This window comes from Vombatus ursinus, unplaced genomic scaffold (genome assembly GCF_900497805.2).
Source record: "Vombatus ursinus unplaced genomic scaffold, bare-nosed wombat genome assembly UNPS02014807.1, whole genome shotgun sequence".
Lineage (NCBI taxonomy): Eukaryota > Metazoa > Chordata > Mammalia > Diprotodontia > Vombatidae > Vombatus > Vombatus ursinus.
The window spans coordinates 5997500-6019728 of NW_020954585.1; the positions used below are offsets into that span (position 1 = coordinate 5997500).

A 22229-nucleotide genomic window follows, 5' to 3' on the forward strand; every position below is an offset into this window, starting at 1 on the left:
GTGTGTGTGTGTGTGTGTGTGTGTGTGTGTGTGTGTGTGTAAAGAGAGAGAATTTAAGTTGGAAAGGACTTCCACAGCTATGTAGTCCAACCTGTACTCAAAAGGAATCTCTATTATAACATGGCCAGCAAGTAATAATTCAACCTTTAGCCTGTCAAGAACTTTAGAAATCCTGACTTGGCTATCCCTCCCAGCTGTATCATCTGAAAATTTATGAACTAACATCTATGCCTTTATTCAAGTCATTACCAGATGAGGAAGTTCCCTCTAAAGCACTGAGACGTTCTGACTTGCAAAAAAGTAATTTTATGTTACCTTTATTGTCAATTACGATATTTTAAAATTATCTTTATTGTCACATTATCATTAACTGGACTATCATATAATCAGTATGTGTCAGAAGCAGAACTTAAAACCCAGGTCTTCCAGGCTCTAAGGCCGACTCTCTCTCCACTCTATATCACTGCCTCTAATTGTATCCAGGTCATTAACAAAAATGTCAAACAGCACAAACTGTTGAACAGTTCCCTGGAATACTCCACTGTTGACATTGAACCATTAATGACTACTCTGTGAATCCAGTCATCCACCCCATTCTGCATCCACTTGCACTATCATCTGGTCCACATCTCTCAATCTGCTCCACAAGAATATAGGATACTTTATTAAAAGCCTTGCCTAGGTCAACTGTATCCATGGCATTTCCTTCATCAGCAGATTCAGTAATTCCACCAAAAAAAGAAAATGAGGTTATTCTGGCATGATCTGTTTTTGATAAAGCTATTCTAGGTCTCTATAATCACCGCTTCTTTTCTAGATATTCACCATCTTTTTAATGATCTGTTGTAAAAAATTTTCAAAAGTCAAGCTAACTGGCCTCTAGTTTGCCAACTATTCTCTTCCCTTTCTTAAAAAGTAGGACATTTGCTCTTCTCCAATCTTGTGGTACCTCTCCCATGTTCCATAATCTTTCATATGTGACCAGCAGTAGCTCAGCAATCCTATCTGCCATTTGATTCCAGAGGATGTAGCAACTTGAATTCATTCAGAGCAAGAAGGAAGTGCTTTCTTACAATCTCCTTACTTATCTTAGGTATCAATACCCATTAGTCGGTTCTGTTCTGTCATTCCCAGTGCAAAAGTCATTCTTGAGAGAGAATGCAAAATAAGAAATAAGCAGTTAAACCTTCTCTTTGTGGTCAGTTATCATTTTCCCATCCCCACCCTATGAAGTTCCTAACCTTTCTTTCATCCTTTCTTCTCCCAATATAACTTTTAAAAATAAAAAACTTTTTGTTGTCCTTAGCTTTTCTCACCTGCCTCAGCTAATTCTGAGTTTTAGAGTTCCTGATAGTACTTTTATAGGACTATGCCACACTTTTATATTCATCCTCTTACCTGGCCTGGTTTCCATCTTCTGTGAATTGCTTTTGAAAATCTAAGTTTGAGGGCAGCTAGTTAGCACAGTGGATAGAGCTCGGGCCTTGGAGTCAGGAGAAACTGAGTTCAAATCCGGCCTCAGACATTTGACACTTACTAGCTGTGTGACCCTGGGCAAGTCACTTAACCCCGATTGCCTCACCAAAAAAAAAATCTAAGTTGGTTGGCAAGTCTTCTGTGCATCCACATCAGTCTCTCTCTGTCTTTTTTTTTAACATGTTCAGTTGTATTGATGTATTTTGTATTTTATGTTACAAATATTTACAAATTACTCCTACTTCATGAGCATTCTAGTGTAACAAAGCAAAACAGTTAAGTAAAACAGATAAAACAGTGACCTGATCTGAATGTTAGAGCAACATTTCATACCTGCAGCCCCCTCCCCACCCATTTTTTGAAAATTAAAAGAAAGCTATTTTCTCTTCCTCCTATCTCCCCCCCCCATGGGGGAGAGGAGAAGAAAAGGAATAAAGTAGATTTCTTGTAACAAATATGCATGATCAAGCAAAATAGTTTCCCCCAATGGCTATACACAAAAATATATGTCTCATTCCAAACCCTAAATCCATCACCTCTGTCTAATAGACAGCATGTTTCATAAATATCAATCTCCTGGAATCATGAATAGCCATACTGGCCATAGTTAATTTAAGTTTTGAAAATTGTTTGTTTTTAGTTTTACTATTATGTCAGTTATTCTCTTGGTTCTTCTAATTTCGTTATTCATGCCTTTATTAAAGTCTTCAAAATTGTTCCTTTCTATAACGTATTATAAATTATTCTTCTTGTTTCTTCTTCACTCTGTATCAACTCATCTAAGTCTTTCCAACATCATCTATTTCCCCACTTCTTTTAGCACAATAGTACTCCACATTCATATAACCACAACTTATTCAGCCACTCTTCAATTGCTGGACATCCTCTTAGTCTGTTTTTTGCAACCACAAAAAGCTACCATAAATATTTTTGTACATAAAAGGCCTTTTCCCTCTTTTGAGTATAGGCCTAGCAGTGTTATAGTTGGGTCAAAAAATCTAATTTCCCAATACCTAGGTTGCAGGTCCAGTATGCCCAGATTTTTTCCCCTCTATCACAAGCTTGAGGAGAGTGTGACCACTTCCCCCCAGGATTCATATCATTTCAACCCCAGTAATCAGTTCTTCCCTTTTAGTGAAAAGCGAATCCAGAATTGACTTTCCCCTCATCAAGTCAAAACTGTTGTACTTTTAGCAGAAAGAGAACTCTGAACAGTTCCTGGATGGTTGATGCCTGGATAACTGAAGCCCCCCAATCAGGACTCTGTAATTCCAGACTTGTGATACTTTCCAAATACATCTATTTCCTCAAGGTGGTTTGCGTTATACTCCAGGTTTCTTGTAATCAAAAAAAAAAAAAAAAACCGTAAGGACCTTTGTCAGCAAGGTGATATCTCTGCTTTTTAGTATGCTGTCCAGATTTGCCAGAGCTTTTCTTCCAAGGAGGAAGCATCTTTTAATTTCATAGCTGCAGTGGCTATCTACAGTGATCCCAAGAATATCAACTCTGACACTGCTTCCATTTCTTCTCCCTCTATTTGCCAGGAAGTGATGGGACCAGTTGATAAGATTTTAGTGTTTTTGATGTTAAGCTTCAAGCCAGCTTTTATTCTCTTTTCTTTCACCCACATCTAGAGGTCTCTTAATTACTTTTCACTTTCTGCCATCAGAGTGGTATCATCTGCATACCTGAGACTGTTGATATTTCTTCTGGCAACCTTAATTCCGGCTTTTGATTCATCTATCCTGGCATTTCACATGATGTACACTGCATATAAGTTAAATAAGGTGACAATATACAGCCTTGTGTAACTTTTTTTCCAATCTTAAGCCAATCGGTTGTTTCACGTTTGGTTTTAACTGTTGCTTCTTGACCTGCATACAGGTTCCTCAGGTAACAAGTAATATGATCTGATACTCCCATCTCTTTGAGAACTTGCCATATTTTGTGGTGATCCATACAGTCAAAGGTTTTAGAGTGGTCAATGCAGCAGAAGTACATGTTTTTCTGGAACTCCCTTGCTTTCTCCATAATTCAGTGAATGTTGGCAATTTCATCTCTTGTTCATCTGCCTCTTCAAAAAACTAGCCTGCTCTTCTGATAATTCTCGGTTCACATGTTGCTGAAGCCTAGCTTACATAATCTTAAGCATAACCTGCTGGCATGTGAAATGAGTGCAGTTGAACATTCCTTGGCATTGCCCTTCTTTCGGATTGGGACATAAACAGATCTTTTCCAATCCAGTGGCCACTATTGAGTTTTCCAAGTTTCCTGGCACATTGAGTGCAGCACTTTAATAGCATCATCATTCAGGATTTTAAATAGTTCAGCTTGAATTCTATCACCTCCACAAGCTTTATTGTTAGCAGTGCTTCCTAAGGTCCATTTGACTACTCTAGAATGTCTGGCTCTAGATCAGTAACCACAACATCTTAGTTATCAGAGATGTTAAGATCTTGTATAATTCTTTTGTGTATTCTTGCCACCTCTTCTTACTCTCTTCTGTTTCTGTTAAGTCCCTACCATTTTTGTCTTTTATCATGCCCATTTTTGCATGAAACTTAACTTGGTATCTCTAATTTTTTTTTAAAAGACCTCTTGTCTTTCCCATTCTGTTGTTTTCTTCTATTTCTTTGCATTGTTCATTTAAGAAAACCTTCTTATCTCTCCTTTCTATTCTCTAGCATAACCAAGACTTGCGGCTAAGCAAGACTTGGCCCTCTAGATTTTTCACTCCATCTTTCCCCACCCTTAGGGAAAGTTTATGCAGATTTCAAAAGCTAATCCTAGGAAAGAAAAAATCCTAGGTGATGAGAAGGGCTGAGGAATTTCCAGGAAATCATGTCCAACCCAAGCTCAGGGACGGGCTGCATCCTCTCTCTTTCTGCCCTTCTGCCACATTAGACCACGAAGACAAACAAGGCAAAACTCCTAGGCCTAGGGCAGTGTTTCCCCTCCCTTGGGCCATCCTTCTAACACTTTACAAGGTGTTGTATATAAGTGCAAGGGTGTAAACCTCAAAAAATTGTGGAGACGGAGAGACCAAAAGCTGAGAAAGTCCCCAGGATTAGGCAGCAGGTGTCCCCAAAATGGTTAAGCCAGGGAGAGAGTGAAAACTAGGAATGTGTGTTACATGCTCTATTCTCTGGAACCAAGATTATTCATTTTAATTCAACTGAATTCAGAGGCTTTTTAGGGATGCTTTCACTTATTTTTGTAGTCATTCTTTATATTCTCTTGGTTTTGCAATATTTACCCTGTATCATATCAATCTTATTTTTCTCTGATTTCTTGAATCACTTCCATAATATTCCATTAGATTCACATACAATCCCCTTATTTTATAGATAAGGAAATTTGAGTCCAGAGAAGTGAAGCAAATTGCCCAGGGCCAATTAACAAAGCTGGGTCTCAAATCCAGGTCCTGTTAGGAATGAAGACTTGAAAATGTACCCAGTACCTGCTGTGGAATCCTCTCTGCTCTGTTGATACCTTTTCAAAATAGAAAATTTAGTTCTATCTTCTACCTTTCTAATTCCTTATCAAGCCATTCTTGAGCCTCAGTCATTCCAACTGTTGCTGCAAATTGTCCTCGAGCTCTGTACCCTCTTGAAAAGCCATTGTTGTTTTTGTTAGCTTAATTTTTACTTTGATAAGGATCTTTTTTGGGCCCCAGAATTTCAATATACATCTGCAACCGCCAAATCTTTTCTGTACCAGAAGAGTCCATGAAGAAACAGTAAGGCATTTATGAATAGATTAGTTGTCCCCAAATTCTACAGCTCACATACAATTCAATCCTTATCAGAAGCTACGGAAGGAAGGAAAGTAACTTCATGAAAGGTCTGGAATTCCCCTGGTTGGGGAACCCTGTACATCCCCCATAACCATGTTCTTTTGATACCAAAGGAAAAGGCCAAGTGTCTCCAGATTGATCATAGGTAGAAGTTCAATCAGTCATTACAAATACAGGCAATCTTTGGTCTGTGGCTTCAGCCAGACAGTTTAGTGGATCCCTGCAAAGAACCCCAAAAATCCCCATGGTAATTATAGAAAACAAAGGCAGAAAGAGCTAAAGAGTGTATCTCTACTGATTGGTGGATATTTTTGGTTTTTTGCTTAATAATGAGCTTTGGAGTTAAGCCAATGTTATGCCTAAATATGTTTGTGTATTAATCATGTCCCAGTCACATAGGTTACAATATTCTTGTTTTGGCTTTCATAGGTCATAGTATCTTAAGTTATGAATCAATATTTAAGTTACGATTTAGTATCTAAGTTATGAGTTAACAGGTCACCATGTTCAGGCTTCCACCTTTCACAGTTTGTTTTTATGACTTTTCCCTAATCGGGACCCCACATCTCATCACCCTGTTATTATAGAAACTGTATCTATTTTTTAAAAAATCAGTTATTTAACTGATTTGAGTGGCCACAGGAATTTTGAATCAGGGAGACTGGGACTCAGATTCCACCTCTGACACTTACATGCTATGAAACCATGGACAACCAAGTCACTTTAGTCAGAAAAATTGTTTATAAAATGGGATGAGTACCTCTAGTACTTACTTTAAAGGTTTGTTTTGAGGCTCAAATAAAAAAATGTATGTAGATTACTTTGCAAACTCTCAAGTTCTATATATGTCAATTATTATCTCAATTTAAAATTGCAAATAGATCTTGCTATGAATGTTGATGCCTCAGTGGAGGATATGTTTTTAAAACATCTAAAGCTTCTAAACTGTATATGTCTATTTGCATTTAAGGAAAACAATTAAAATGCTTCTATTTTTACTCTTAAAATTGTTATGCTTGAATGAGACAAAAATTTCTTAAGCATGGCAAATGTGTGGGTTTGTTTTGGTTAACTATACTCATTTGTCAGAAGGATCATGTTTTTCCCTTTTTGTTGGGGGAGTAAGGAGTACTAGTGATGGTGGCCAAAAAAGAAAAGGTTGTCATTGAAGCACCTTTAAAAATGCATAAGAAGGAAATTCATAAAGAAATGGACAAGTTTCAGACAGCTCTAAAACTAATGTACTAATTTTTTTTTTAAAGCAAGCTATACATACTAGAGATTCATGGTTCCACATATAATCCATTTTCTGTTCTACTTTGTATACAAGAATGTTCCTTTAGCGTGTGTGTGTGTGTGTGTGTGTGTTAAATTCAGAATAAATTTTTTAATTGTTGATATTAATAACTTTCGTCTTCTTTCTTTGCAGAAGCCAGATACAAATGGAATAGCAAAGCCTCCTTTTCTAAGGTATTTAATTTTATCTCAACAATCCTGTCTGCTGCGATTTTCCACTGTGCCCACAGGCACTTTATTCATTGGTTATAAGCTTACATACCCCTAGCTCTGGACATCTGCCTGGCAAATATTACGTACGAGGGGACATACATAAGAGCATGGATGGCTCAGTCCACAGTTATCCTTGCTATTGGAAAAACTCTAAAGCGCATGCCATACCAGTGAATCAGTGGCTTTATCCTATTACTCCCCTATGTGTGTTACATTCCCCAGTAGGATGGATGAAAACTCCTTCAATGTACGGATTGTTTAGCCTTTGTATATTCAACATAGTAAAACACTACAAATGTTTTCTAATTAATGTAGCATCAAAGGACAGTGGCACGTGACCATCATCAGTTATCTTGCCTTTTGTCCTGCCACTGGACCACAGTGACTCTGGAAGAGAGAGCGAGGCTGAGACCTTCATGCAGCTCTGCCTCGCTTAAATCCAATTCACCTACAAGTCAAGATACCACCCCATGATGTCACTGGCCCTCTTTGAAAACGAAGATGGAACAGTATCAACGACGTTTTCTACAGAGCAGAATTTAGTATGAGGCAGTTCCAAGTTGGAACCTCTCCAAACCAGGGCTACTAAAAGGATCATTACAGGGAAATTCCACCTATCAGGTGTGAACCCAGGGACGGTCCTAGGGCACTGCTGTCAATCAAGAAGGTACTCTCCACTCTAAGAATAGAGTGGAGAGTTCTAGATTTGAGAGTCCGGGAAAACCTAAGTTCCAGTCCCACTTCAGACCCATCATCAAAATATCATAGTATAGATCTCATTGGAAGAGACCTCAGGTAGAGGTCTTCTAGTGCAAACTCTCACTTTTTACGGATTAAAAAAAAAAAACTAAGAACCAGAGAATTAAGAGACAGGCATAGCTTTACACAGCCAGCAGTCAGGTTTCAAAGCAGGCTCCTAGGATTCCAAATCATGCTGCTGTGTTTACCCCAAGGCAGCATGTCATAATGAACAGTAGGGTATGCTTTGGCTTCATGAAGACCCAGATTCAAGTCTTGCCTCTTGACATCGACTGATTGACTGACCACGGGCTTATCTCATTACCCTCTGTTAATGTGCAGCAAACTTCTTATTTTTAAAATATTTCAATAACAGGATTTCAGTAGAATTGGTTTTCTTTATATTCCTACATATTTTATTTTAGGCATTTAAAAACATTCTGAGAAAGGGGTCCATAGGCTTCACCAGGATAAACATGGGGTTCATTACACAAAAAAAGTTAAGAACCTATTATTTACAATTGCTGATCTATATTGATTGGTGTTTGGAGTTTCCACACATATAAAGAATGATTAAATCACAGATCTGGAATATGAGTATTTTTTTTTTAAGTTTATCATAGATAATGGACTCAAGGTACAGAATGAGACATATCTTTTGGACATGGCCAATACAGGAATTTTGCTTGACTATACATATGTTGGAGACGGTTTTTTTTCTCTTTTTAATGGGCAAGAGAAAGAAGTGGGAGAGAAAATACTTTTTGTCTAAAAAAAAAATTAAGTGCCATTAAGTAAGCTAATACTAAGTGCTTTGCAAATCCTACTAAAGTGATATATTAAGCACTAGCTATTATTCTCATCACGGCTGAAAGTATGTGTATAGATAGTTTCATTAGATTGCTGGCACAACAGAATACATGAGAAGATTCTGATGTAAGAAAGAAACAAATGAGGGATATCTAGGTGGCGCAGTGGACAGAGCACTGGCCTTGAAGTCAGGAGGACCCGAGTTCAAATCCAGGCTTAGAAACTTGACATTCAGTAGCTGGGTGACCCTCGGCAAGTCACTGAACCCCAATTGCCTCACACACACACACACACACACACAAATACACAAATCTGATGGTGAGCTAAAATCAACCAGCTGTTTCTTTTTTATTCCTTGTACTAAGACAGACCTTGATACCCACTATTCTGATCACTGTTCATGACAGCTCTCCTGGTCTTGCATAATTTGCCCCTTAGTGAATCTATCCCAAGTTTCCTCCAAGATGGCATCTTCATATGAAACCCACAGAAAAAGAGCAAGATATACTTTTGTTTCATTTGTGTCAAAATAATTTAATCTTAACATTGATGTAAGCTGTGGTTTCTTTTGGGAGGTTAAAATTAAGTGTATCATTAGGTGTGATAGGATGCACTGTTTCAGTTTTCATTACTATACATGCAGAATTTACATTAAGTCCAAGGAAGTTAGAAATGTAATTTCTTAAAATTGAAATAATAGTTCAAATTGGCAGAGCTAATAATCAAACATTTCTGTAGCTTCTCTTCAGTAACTGGTTGTTTGGTTTTTTCTTGGTCCACAGTGGAGAAAATCCTTTTGCTACTGTGAAACTCCGACCAACGGTGACAAATGACAGGTCAGCACCAATAATTCGATGAATGAGTCAAGAAAATAATACCCATCGTTATTCCTCATGTAAACTACATGTTCAATATTATGATTATCTTGTTTAACATCTGCTTTCATTGTATAGGAATGGAAGATAACACAGGTTTTTCCAGTTTTCAATGAATCTGTTAAATTAAGGAAATCATAATTGCTCATAAGATTTGAGAGTGAGCTCACTTCTGTCTTTAAGTGAACATATTATATTGTAATAACCACCATAATTAATAACTTAAATGTTTTCTTGTTCATCTGTTTGGCAAACCAATAGACTGTTCCATTGATTCTCTGGGGATTGTAGCATTCTATTTTTTAAATGCATAATTTTATAGAAATAAATTGTCTTTGCTTTCATGCTCTCTGTATCCAGATGCAGAAATGATTCTTTTGCTTTAAGGTTAAACATGTGCTATATGAGCAATGGAACTGTAATATTTCATGGTTTTGCATCATGCACAGATAAGTTATTTGTGCTTAGATTAAGATACCATCTCAAATTGTAAAGTCTGTTAGTTTTTTTAACTTAAATTTTTATTTTTTAAAATCAAAGCATACAAATCCCAAATACAGAACTGTAAAGGGGAATCCACCTCCCTTCTGTAATAATCATATTCAGTCTTGGGAGAAATCATCACACATACAATCTTTAGAACCTTTCTTCCTAAGAAATTACTTCTAAAACTATTGAATATTGGGTTGTACTCCAAATTATAAACAAAATTTCAAAATACAATGTAGGATGCATTTTGGGATTCTTGTACTATACCATGTCAAATAAAACCTACAATGATGTACAAAAAACTGCCACAGTTTAACCAGACTTCTAAATATAGTTATTCATTAATGATCTTCCATTCTACCGCATCTCCCACCATAAATATACTCTGAGGTTTGAACACAGGTTTCTCCATCTTTAAAAGGTAAGAATATGCTTGCCCCAAATTGCAGTTATTAAGAATAGATTACTGCTTTGGTCAGTCTTCAATAATGAAATTATCTTGTGTTGGGTATTACTGTGTTTCAGCTGAGATGATAATTAGAACCTCTAGAATTCTGTGCTAGTCAAACGCCTCTTCCGTTAGTTTCATCTGAAATTCAACAGGGTAAACAGGTGTCTAACGTGAGGCCCACATGCAGCCCACAACACTCCTGGGTATGGCCCAAACCAGATTAAAATTTAATTGGGAAATATTTATCAAAGTAAACAAAAATACAATAAAGCATAAGTCAGTATGTCAGCATGGCCCGTATAGGGATCCTTATGTACAGGGTATATAATAGCCCCATTTCTGTTTGGGTTGATAGCACTGGTGTAAGTAGCCAAAGTTCATTTCTTTCCTCCCTTGTTTCCCAAAGTCAATCAAGTCTCTAGGGGCTACTGTGGAATGACATTCTCCCCTTATGAGTGAGTGGGGGGAGGAGGAACACAGAGCGAGGGAAACACAGACAGCCAGTATCTGGAATAAAACTATTTAAACCTAACCTATTGCCTGCATGTATTGCTACTCACATTTAAGCCAAGTTGTGTCCCTGTTTTTATTTTTTCCAGGTTGCATAAATACAAATTTATAAAGCACAAATGTTACCTTCCTTTTCTTAAGCTCAATTATTTGAGGTCAAGTAGTACATGCAAAAAATTTCAGTCTGTAAATCAGCTATCTCAGTCTCTTGTACGTGTTTATGAAAAGTCATCCTCTCAACAGCTTATAATATCCTGTAGCTCTGGTAACCTGGCTACTACTACAGAAAAGCTTATATACATAAAGCTGCTTCAGGACAGTTAAGCCCATAGCTCTTATCAAAGAAGAGCTAATCTTGTCTCTCCCCTGGTACAGTTGTATCCAGACAGAAGAACTTTATGTTTAAGTCAGACATAGCCTTCAGTCCTCCAGTATGTTACCCTGGAATTCCCTGAGCAGTTATCCTGAATACAAGTTAACTGACCATCACATGAATAAGCAACACCAAGGGTAATTATTGAGGCTTCACTGCCACCAAGTCTGTGGAAGACATGCATTCTGTACAAGAATGCATAAGTGCATTTAAGAAATAGATTTACCTTTAGAAAGATCTAGAAGTTTAACAGTTCTTTACATGCCAAGCATGCACACAAAAAGGAAGTGAAAAGAGGCTTAAGGAAGGGGGTTGGGGGGAGGATATTGGATGGAACAATACAATTGTATCATTTTGTTTCTCCCTTGTGCCTACAACAGATCTTAGAAGCATAGCACACTGAGGTAGTGAACTTGCTGTTTTCTAGTCTACTACTGTTCTTGCTATGTAGTTTAGAGGAATACCTCTGCCTGCCTGTCACCTTAACTACCTACCTACCTCACAAGGATGTTGTGAGGAATTTGCTCAGTTTGGATTTTAAAAATCTGTAAAGTTACATTCTGAGTGAGGTTATATGCCACATAAATTTCAAGATACTGCAGTTTAATAAAAAAAATCAATTCAAACATTCATTTTTTGTTCAACTGATTTTCTGAATTATTACTTTAAAAAACAATTCTGAATGCATGTTACAGTTGTGCTTGGGAATCAGGACTGGGTTGAAATCCTGACTATGCCATTTACTGCCCAATGTCACAATAATAGAAACAACCTCTCTGAGCCTCAATTTTCTCATCTGCACAGTGAGACTGAACTATATGACTTTCAAGGTTTCTTCTTATTCTACATCAATGAAATAACATGTCTAGCCAAAGTTACATATATTTTTAAAACCAATGTACAAGAAGCATAATCCATGTGTTCCAGAAGATACAGCTAACTATATATGCAATTAAAATGTAAAAGTTAATAATGTTAAACCAGTAGGCTGTTTTTGGATAAGTGGAATAACCTACTGAGAGATCGTTTTTGTCTTTAGAAAACCAAGCTAAGTAACCAAAGTAGTGCTTCTCTTGTACTTTTACACGTTAGATGTATTTTAAAGATACAGAAATTTACAAATCCACTTTTCATAACAAAACATGTCCAACATTCGGGCTATACTCAGTTTTACCATGGAGCACTGCACCTGATTTCACAGCAATGACTTCAGTCAGAGAGTTGAGGTGAGTTAACTTTATTTTTAAAAAATATACAGAAGTGACAATGTGCAAACATCAAATTAAGCAGGACCAGTTAAAATAGTATGAACTTCATTTATAAAAACAGCATTTCTCGATTTGCACAAAGTGAAAACTGCAAAAAAAGAAGCCATGTCTTAAATCAGAGTTGTCATTAACCTTGAAAGTAAGTTTGTTTTTTTCCATGTTCTGCAAACCACAAGCCCACGAAACATTGGCTATCCCATCACACTTTACAAAACAGTTCTGATACTTGATCAAATAAAGCTATTATACAAGACATTTACATTAGAAAAAAGAAAAGTGGGGCTAGGAAAGCTGGGTGTGTTGTTCCATTTAAAAATAAACTACTCCACAGTTTGGACATTTTTGCCTTCTCAAAGCAAAACAGCAGATAAATCCAATGGGAAACAAGAGAATGGCCAAGAGGATACCTAGGCAGGTGAAGGACTCTTCCAAAACACCAACTCTGTTGAGGGAAAAAAAAAAAAAAAGAAAAAGTTATACATAGATCATAAGACAGTTTGATTTAAGAGTATTGTTGGGAACTTGCTATAACTTCTTCCTGGATAAAAACAACCATTTTACAGATGGAGAAACTAAGGCTCAGGTCACTTATTGGACTGCTTCATCTACCTTCTCTTATCTGCCACAGTAAGTGGACATATGGTTTATGATTTAACAGCTACCACATATTCGAAGAAGAGAAGCAAAAACATTTAACTAAAGGGAGCTTTCATCCATAATGATAATTCATTTGGTCCAAAGACATGATTTCATGTTACTCCACCATACCGTAGACTATTTACAAAAACAGTATCTATAGCCTTCAATTTAATAGCTATGTTTCAATCAAAAGAAAACCACCTGAAAAGGTAATAGTGACTTCATAATGGGGGGAAGGAGGTTTTACAGTGAGGACCCACAAACATTTTTATTCACTGGCCATAACATTCATCTCATTCCTCTGCATAAACCAAGACCCAGAAGAACAGGGGAAAGGCAAGAACTTGGACATAAGGTAAATACCATTTACTATATTCTATGTACTTTAGTACTAAAATAAAGCTGAACTTTATGCAAAATCCACAGACTACCAATTAAGTCAGAATGAAGCACACTCAGCATTTCACCTAGATCATGCACAAATTTTACATACAAAAACAATTTTCCTTACAAGAGGGAAGGGAAAATGAAGAAACTTTTAAATACATCTTTCCTTCCAGACAAGGAAATGCAACGCAAAGTCTTCTATAACTGCAAGCTATATGGTTTCTTATAAAGCATTTTACATGGCTTCCCACAGTCAAACGTTAAGGATGCATCAGTCACTACATCTGGAAGGCGAGTTTCATGAGAAAGTTTAGCTCCATTTTTTATGAGTGTAGTGCCCTGAAATTTCCTGCAAGAATTTCATCTATATAATGAGCAACTGTTTGTGAGTCTATGGTGAAAGTGATTGGAGTTTTGAGTCACCTCCGTCTGTAGGATAAGGAAGTGAATGCCACTAACTTTGCAGCTATTCTCCAAACAGTTTCTGGACAGAGTCAAACTTAAAAACAACTGCTTAAATGAGTTCCAAATTCATTACTATCCAGTAGTTGCCAACCAGACTTCCCAGACAAGATAACACAAAAGGTAGACAAGGTTTTCTCCTTCCAACAAGACAAGGAGCTAAAGGGAAAGTGAGAAACAAGATTAACTGATATCCTCATTCCCTGAAATGAACCACTTCTATCACTGAGAATCACATGAGAATCAGCTGCAAGCAGAAGAATTGCGAATTAATAAACAAAGTAAAAATACTGTAAATAAAAATCAAAGTTAAATCTCTGGAGAAATAAATGCTACGACTTCACATTCATTTCCCCATATTCCCCTCCCCCCTGCCCTTTCCTAATTTAAAACTATTATCACTCACATCTTTACCTGGTTCCCAATTTAAGTTTGTCTCAAATTCCTGACAGAGTCAGGAAACCAGGGTTCTTGTCCCAGATCAGACCTTGACTACCTTCATGAGCTATCTCTGGCCCTCCCTTCCGGTGCTAAAATGCCATAATTATGCAAAAGAACTCTCCCTGATCTGTGTCAAAACAAGACTTGATGTTGACAACCGCAGGGACCTCACTCAGAAGAGGCAAAAAAGCAACCTCATTCTAATCCACTTGGCCTGGATGGAACTTTACAAGAGCTTAAAATATGTATTATTATATTCTCCTGATTCCTGGGTGTGATAAGCCTTGTCCTTGAGTTAGGGAAATAGATCATGTGCATATCACAGGCTTTCAGAAACATGTCATTTAGCCTTAGTCTCCTCTCCTTTTGGTTCAGCAGGACATGCAGCTTTTCTTTTAAAAGGAAACAAAAAAAAAAATTTAAGGCTTTTTATCCCAGAAGAAACAGGTGTAATTTTTTGCACACTTAATAAGATTAACGTATGCTTCTGTCGATTTCTAAATTCCCCAGATAACTTCTGTTCTAATTTAAATGTCAAACATGCCCACGTCTCCCTTTCCTCAAAAAACCCTTAATTCATCCATCCATCCATCCCCAACTATAATCACATATATCTCCTGTCTTTTATGGCTAAATTCCTTGTAGGTGCTATCACTTCCTCTACTTTCACTCTCTTAATGCTCTATAGTCTGGTTTCCAACCTCATCATTCAACTGAAACTGTTCTCTCAAAAGTTAGCACTGATCTCAATCCAATGGCTCTTTCTCAATCCTCATCCTTCTTGACCTCTTTACAGCCTCTGACACTGCTGATCGCCCTCTTCTTGATACTCTCTTCTCTCTAGGTTTTCAGGACACTACCCTCTCTCCTGGTTTTCCTCCTACTTACCTGACCTGTCCTCAGTCTCCTTTGCTAGATTCTTTATCCAGATCATGCCTGCTAACTGTTGCAGTTTCATGGTGTGTTGTGAGGTCGTCTCAAAGAATTCTGAGTCAGACCACCTCTAATCCAAGTTTAGGCATTTATTGAGGACTGACACTCCTCAGAAGCGGGCTAGGTTCCAAGAGGAACCAGCAACTTATTAAGACAATACAGGCAAATTTATAGTGTAATGTTGCTGACTACACAACAGAAATTATTAATATTAAAAAGGCAGGAGGGGTTTGTTAAGGGATTAAGTAATAGGGGAAGGGTCCCTTCTATGGTTCGGTGGTCAAACATCCTGGTCGTGCTGTTTTCTGATTGGCTAGCTATTTTGGTCCTGTCTGGTCAAGATGGATAGTTAGATATTATGGTCTTGTCTTGGGCTAAATGGATGGTGTGATTGTGGTTGAGCAGAACACACCTGTTCTGGGGGCAGTGGCTGTATTGAGTCTGGGGCCCTCAAGTGTGGTTAAAGCCAGACTGCATGGTTAAATCAGGACATGCCTGCTGTTCAGTGGGGCCCATAAAGAAGTTAAAGTGTTCAGGCGGGGGGGGGGGGGGGGGGGGGGGGGCTTTATTAGGATTCCATCACTAACCCTGTCCTAGGCCCTCCTCTTCTCCCTCTATACTATTTCACTTGGTGATCTCATCAGCTCCTAAGGATTTAATTATCTCTATACTGATAATTCTCAAATCTACTTATCCAGACCTAACCTCTCTGCTGAACTCCAGTCTCACATCTACAACTGCCTACTAGACATCTCAAAATAATGTCCTTTATATATATATCTTAAATTTAGCATGTCCAACACAGAGCTCATTATTTTTCCCTCCAAACCCTCTCCTCTTCCAAACTTCCCTGTTACTGTTGAGAACACCATCATCCTCCCAGTTACAGACACTTGAAACCTAAATGTCATCTTTAACCCCTAACTCTCAATGTCCCATATACAATCTGTCGTCAAGTACTATCTCTTTGTACCTTTCTAACATCTCTTGTATACTCACCCTTACTATGAAACTGCCACCACCCTGGTGCGAGAGCCCTCATCACCTCATACCTGAACCTTCTGGTTGGTCTCCCTACCCCTAAGTCTCTCCTCACTCCAATCTATCCTCCACTCATCTGTCAAAGTGATCTTCCTAAAGTTCTGACCATGTCACATTCACAAACACACCCCTAACTCAATAAACTCCAGTGAATCCAAGATCGAATATAAAATCCTTTCATAAGCTAGCCTCCTCGCCTGGTGCCCCACACCCCAACCTTTCCAGAACTCTTCCATCCAGTGAGACAAGAAGCTCAATCTCTCACCTAAGAGCATTTTCATTGATTGACTCTCAGCAGAGAATGCTATTCTCCCCCCCACCCCACCCCACCCACACCCACACCCAATATCTCTGCCTCCTGGTTTCCTAGCTTCTATGGGAAGCCTTTCTCAATCCTTTTTTTTTTTCTTTAAAAAAAAAAAAAACAAATGTTGAGGCAGCCAGGTGGCGCAGTGCATAGAGCACTGGCCCTGGAGTCAGGAGGACCCAAGTTCAAATCTGATCTCAGACCAGACGCTTACTAGCTGTGTGACCACAATTGCCTATAAAAAAATAATAAATTCTTCCTATTTAAAAAAAAATGTTAAAAATTGTTTTTATATATAATTGGGAAAAATAAAATATTAAAAAGAGAAACATTAGTTTTTTAAATTGCTTATCTTCTCAAAGAGGGAGGGAGAGAATTTGGGACTTAAAATATTAAAAAACTAATGTTAAAAAAAGATAAATGGAACAAAATATAAAACTAACTTTTAAAACGTTAATAATGGATTAAACATTCCAATAAAATAAAAAGGAATGAAAGACTGAATAAGGAAAAAAATGCTGTGCATATCTGTGGGACAATTATTGTAAAGCCAGTTCTCTTCCACTGTCATATGTCTGGTTGATAAAGAAAAAATAATCTGTAATATTGAGAATATAAAATGACATTCTAATTCTCTAGTCACTTAAAGTGCTCAAACCAGCCAAGTTTCTCCATAAATGGCCTCATAGTTTCTACCTTCACACCTCACAACTCAATTTGGATTTTATTCAATAAGCATCTATTTAACAAAAATTATGTGCAAGGCATTATGCCTATGGTACTGGAAATACAAAAATGAACTGTTCCTGCCTTCAAGGAGCTTTCCTACTACTGGATTTAACTAATCATCCAGTCTACAATAATGCCAAGGCTGAGTAAGCCTGCCAACTTGATAAGGCTAATTATTAGTGTTTTCTCAAGCCCTGGAGGATAATGAACTACTGAGGATGACGTTAACTTATACCGTTCTACCATGAAACTTTCCTAACAGTAATACTTCGATCTGGAAACTTCCAGCTCATTTTCTGAAACATTAACAGTTACAAAAGCAACATTAAAGGCACTATCAAAAAAGAATCAGAACAACATTAATGCATTGTTGGTGAAGTTGTGAACTGATCCAACCATTTTAGAGAGCAGTTTGGAACTATGTCCAAAGGGCTATAAAAATGTGCATACCCTTTGACCCAACAATACCACTTCTAGGGCTGTATCCCAAAGAGACTATACAAATGGGAAAAGGACCCACATGTACAAAAATATTCATAGCAGCACATTCTGTGGTGGCAAAGAATTGGAAATTGAGGGCATGCCCATCAACTGGGGAATGTCTGAACAAGCTGTGGTATATGAATGTAATGGAATACTATTGTGCTATAAGAAATGATGAGCAGGCTAACTTCAGAAAAACCTGGAAAGACTTACGTGGACTGATGCTGAGTGAAGTGAGCAGAACCAGAAGAATGTTATACACAGTAACAACTATGTTATGCGATGACTAACTTTAATAGACTTGGCTCTTCTCAGCAATGCAAGGATCTAAGACATCTCCAAAAGTCTCATGATGGAAAATGCTATCCAAATCCAGAGAAAGAACTATGAAGTTTGAATGCAGATAGAAGCATACTATTTTTTTTTCTCTTCTGTTTTGTTTCTTCTTTCTTGTGGATCCTCCTATGGGTTCTAATTCTTCTTTACAACATGACTAATGTGAAAATATGTTTAATAGGAATGTATATGTAGAACCTATATCAGATTGCAGGCTGTCTTGGGGAGGGAGGTGGGAAGGGGAGAAAATTTAAAACTCAAAAGCTTATGGAAGTGAATGCTGAAAACTAAAAATTAATTAATTAAAAAAAATTTAAAAAAAAAGAATCAGAACAACATAGCTGGAAAGAAACCTTAGAAAGCATCTAATTCAAACTCTTTGTTTTATAGGGAAGAGAAACAAACCCTTAGGCTAGTTAATAACAGAAATAGGGTTAGAATCCAGGTTTCCTGTCTCCTTCACTACACCATATTGCATTTCTCCTAAAGGATAAACATGGAAAAGTCACTTCATATCTTCTGTCTAGGTCTCAGTTTTATCATCTGTAAAAATGACAAGATAAACTCTATGATTCTATGGTCTTATATCTACACATGACCCATATAATTTAAAAGAGCGGTCTGAGAAACCAGAAGAAACGTAAGGAAGAAGTCAGGGTTCAGTCACACTGGAAGGTGGCTGTGCAAAATCTGTATGATTAAGCACTAGGAATTTAAGGGGCTAAGAAGCCAGCCCTCCATATTCTACCTCAAAAGTCCATGTTAAAGGTTGACTTCAGAAAAACCTGGAAAGACTTGTATGGTCTGATGCTGAGTGGAGTGAACAGAACCAAGAGAATGTTGTACACAATAACAGCCACATTGTGCGATGACTAATACTGATAAACTTAACCCTTCCCAGCAATACAAGGATCTAAGACATCTCCAAAGGCCTAATGATGGAAAATGCTATCCACATCCAAAGAAAGAACTATGGAATTTGAATGCAGATCAAAGCATACTATTTGCTATTTTTTTTCTCTTCTGTTGAGTTTTGTTTCCTCTTTCTGGTGGTTCCTCCTATTGGTTCTAATTCTTACTTACATCATCACTAATGTGAAAATATGTTTAATAGGAATGTATATGTATAACTTATATCAGATTGTGTGCCGTCTTGGGGAGGGTGGTTGGGAGGAAAGGAGAGAAAAATTTTAAACTCAAAAGCACATGGAAGTGATTGTTGATAAATCAAAATAAATTAATAAAAAAAAAAGAGGGAGTTGTAGCAGAGGCTTAAGAGGCCTTTATAGTTCTAACTTTAATGTGGCAACTTGTTCAGAAATGTCAAAAATTAAAGATTTCTCCTTATTATATGAAGGGGAAGGAAAATTTCCCTATATTCCAAAATAAAAAAGCAATTTTTTTTGTGTGGTAGCAGAACAAAAAGAGACAAGCCTACAGATAAAATGGATAACTGAACAAATCATAGCATGTGTGATTGAAGATGACTGCCCAGTAAGAAATGATGAATGTGAATAATTAATCATTGAAAGTAACATAGAAGGAAGACATAGGAACTGATGCAGAGTGAAGGAAGGAGAACCAGGAGAACAGTAGATACTGGTGGCTACTTTAATATAAATGAAATCAACACAACTGTGACCTGAGATGATTTGCAAGGAACAATCTTGGTCCCAGAGAAGAGAACAAGAAACTCTCTCCTTTTTTCAATAGAGAGGTGGGGGACTAAAGAAACAGAATGTGATATTTTCCTTGCTCAATTATGGTAAACTTTTTCTCTGTTACAAGGGAGAATTCAGGGAGGAGGATTATGGTTGCATGGAAAGAGCATCAATAAAACTTAATTTAAAAAAAAAGTCCATGTTAAAAACTCAATATGCCACTACTTGAAGACAAATATACTATCTCCACTTTGTCCTCTCTAAAAGGGTGTGGGAAAAGCATTCTGCTCTTAAGATTTTAACATGATTCAGAAAATGGATGGTTTTAGACAAAGTCCCATGCATTTATCTATTGGATAGTTATTTAATAGTTAAACAATGTTTTGAAGAAACCACACATACTTGAGAAGGATTTTTGATCCTTTAGAAACCTTTTTGATCAAGGTCCTCTAGGGAACAAAGTGTGTTTAGAATACTAAGTATTCTCAATTATCCAAACCTTTTACATCATCTCCTTGCTATTTTCCCCCTTCTCATCTCCCTTCTGGATTATTTTAAAGTTCCTTAATACTTCCAGACTGTATAAAGGAGAAAAGGGGGGGAGGGAGGATTGAATGGCTTTATAGTCTTTTTTTTTTTTTTTTGGCTTTGGCTTTATAGTCTTGGTATTTTTTTAGCTTTCTTTCATTTTGCACTGAATACGGTGACTTTATTGATGGTACCCAATATGGTACTCTATGTTTCTCCTCCCTGCTACAGGGGTGTTTTGGGGCAAGGATGTGAACAGAGCATGGGATCCCCAGCACAGGGAGATGGGTTAGAGATGTGGGCTTCCCAGTGATGGAACTTCTTTTTTGGCTGGGAATGAAGATCCATGACTTTCCACTTTACTCCTTGGATACCATGTAGACTACTACACAGTTGCTATCACCATACTCATTGACATACCAGGAAATTAGCTTGACAAAATGGTCATTGAGGGCAATACCAAGGCCAGCATCTCAGGTAGAAGAGTTTTAAAGTCACAGGAAACAATCTGGTCTTCTGTGTAGCCCAAGATGCTCTTCAAGAGTCCTTCTGATGCTTGCTTCACCACTTTCTTGATATCATCATATCTGGCAGCTTTCTCCAGACATCAAATCAGATCCACAGTAGATAAGGAGTAGGAACACAGTCATGCCTGTGAGCTTCCCATTCAGCTTTGGTATGACCTTGCCTACAGACTTAGCAGCACCAGTGGAAGCAAGGAGGTTGTTTTGGGAAGTACCATGCCTATCACACCACAGCTTGCCAGAGGGACCATTTACTGTCTTCTGGATAGCAGTAATGGCATGGACTGTGGTCATGAGTCTTTCCACAATGCAAAAGTTGTCATAAATAATATAGGCCAAGGAGGCAAAGTAGTTGGAAGTACAGGCGGCATTACTGACATCTTAAGGGAATGATCTTATTTCTCATGGTTCATTCACATCATGAACATAGAGGCATCTGCAGAAGGAGCAGAAATAATGACCCTTTTGGCTCCACCTTTCAAGTGAGCCCTGGTTTTTTCCACGGTGATAAAGACACCAGTGGATTCTACAACATACTCAGCCCCAACATCTCCCCATTTAATAGGTAGAATCCAGCTCGTGGAATATGGTAATGACTTTTCCATTGATCACCAGCCTTCCATGATAATGCCCTTGAACTTTCCATGGGTGGAATCATAATGGAACATATGAACCATGGAGTTGAGGTCAACAAAGGTGTCATGGATGGCCACAATATCTACTCTACCTGAGTTAAATGCAGCCCTGGTCACCAGGCACTCAATACAGTCAAATTCAATGATTCCAACCTTCACCATCTTGTCTCAGGGATTCGAGTACAACAGCGGATGCTGGCCCCAAACTTGGGAGAAGAGCTGTGAGACTTAGATTTCTTTTCAAAGATTTTTCCTATACAGAAAATTAACCTGACTACTCCAAATGGACTTTTAATTATCAACAGCAAAATGAAAAGAACACTGGATTTCAAGTGACCACCAGCAAGTCCCTTTATATGCTAAACCTCAATTTCTTCTCCAAAAAAAGTGGGAGTGATATTCTGATGCTCCATTCTAGAACTGAGTATGGACAGGTCCCACATGGCTAGAAAGGCTTCAGGTCTGCCATTGAAGGTTCTGCTCAAGTCTTACCCCCAAAAAGGGTAGTACAAATCAGAGGTTCTTAATCTTCTGTGCATCATGGCCCCTCCCTGGGCAGTCTGATGAAGCCAAAAGACATTCCCAGAAATAATATCCCATAAAATTAAAATACTAAGATTTCAGAGAAAATCGATTATATTGAAATAAATGTTATTTTTTCCCATGCAAGTTCAAAGACACCCCCCCCAAAAAAACAATCCTTAGATTGTTCCACAGAACCCTTAGAATCTGTGGATCCCAGGTGAGGAGCCCCTGATCTACATGGCAATTCATTTTATTTTTTGTCCACTACAATTTATAGAGTCAGTTTACCTAGTACTATAGGAC

The 22229-nt window shown here is 37.7% G+C and overlaps 2 protein-coding genes across 4 annotated transcripts in view; one reads left to right on the plus strand and one right to left on the minus strand.

Annotated features, from left to right (window-relative positions):
• The window catches only part of BAIAP2L1 (BAI1 associated protein 2 like 1), a 132223-nt gene extending 122214 nt beyond the window's left edge, over positions 1-10009 (plus strand). For 2 of the 3 annotated variants that reach the window (XM_027874595.1, XM_027874594.1), the window contains exons 13-14: positions 6702-6742; positions 9112-10009. In XM_027874595.1, coding sequence (XP_027730396.1) covers positions 6702-6742; positions 9112-9187 — 117 coding nt within the window. In that variant the 3' untranslated portion in view covers positions 9188-10009. The remainder of the gene's footprint in view (positions 1-6701; positions 6743-9111) is intronic. The other variant, XM_027874596.1, reaches the window with a different exon arrangement.
• Positions 10010-12248: 2239 nt separating this feature from the next.
• The window catches only part of BRI3 (brain protein I3), a 38712-nt gene continuing 28731 nt past the window's right edge, over positions 12249-22229 (minus strand). Inside the window, exon 3 of the mRNA XM_027874597.1 lies at positions 12249-12737. Coding sequence (XP_027730398.1) covers positions 12605-12737 — 133 coding nt within the window. The 3' untranslated portion in view covers positions 12249-12604. The remainder of the gene's footprint in view (positions 12738-22229) is intronic.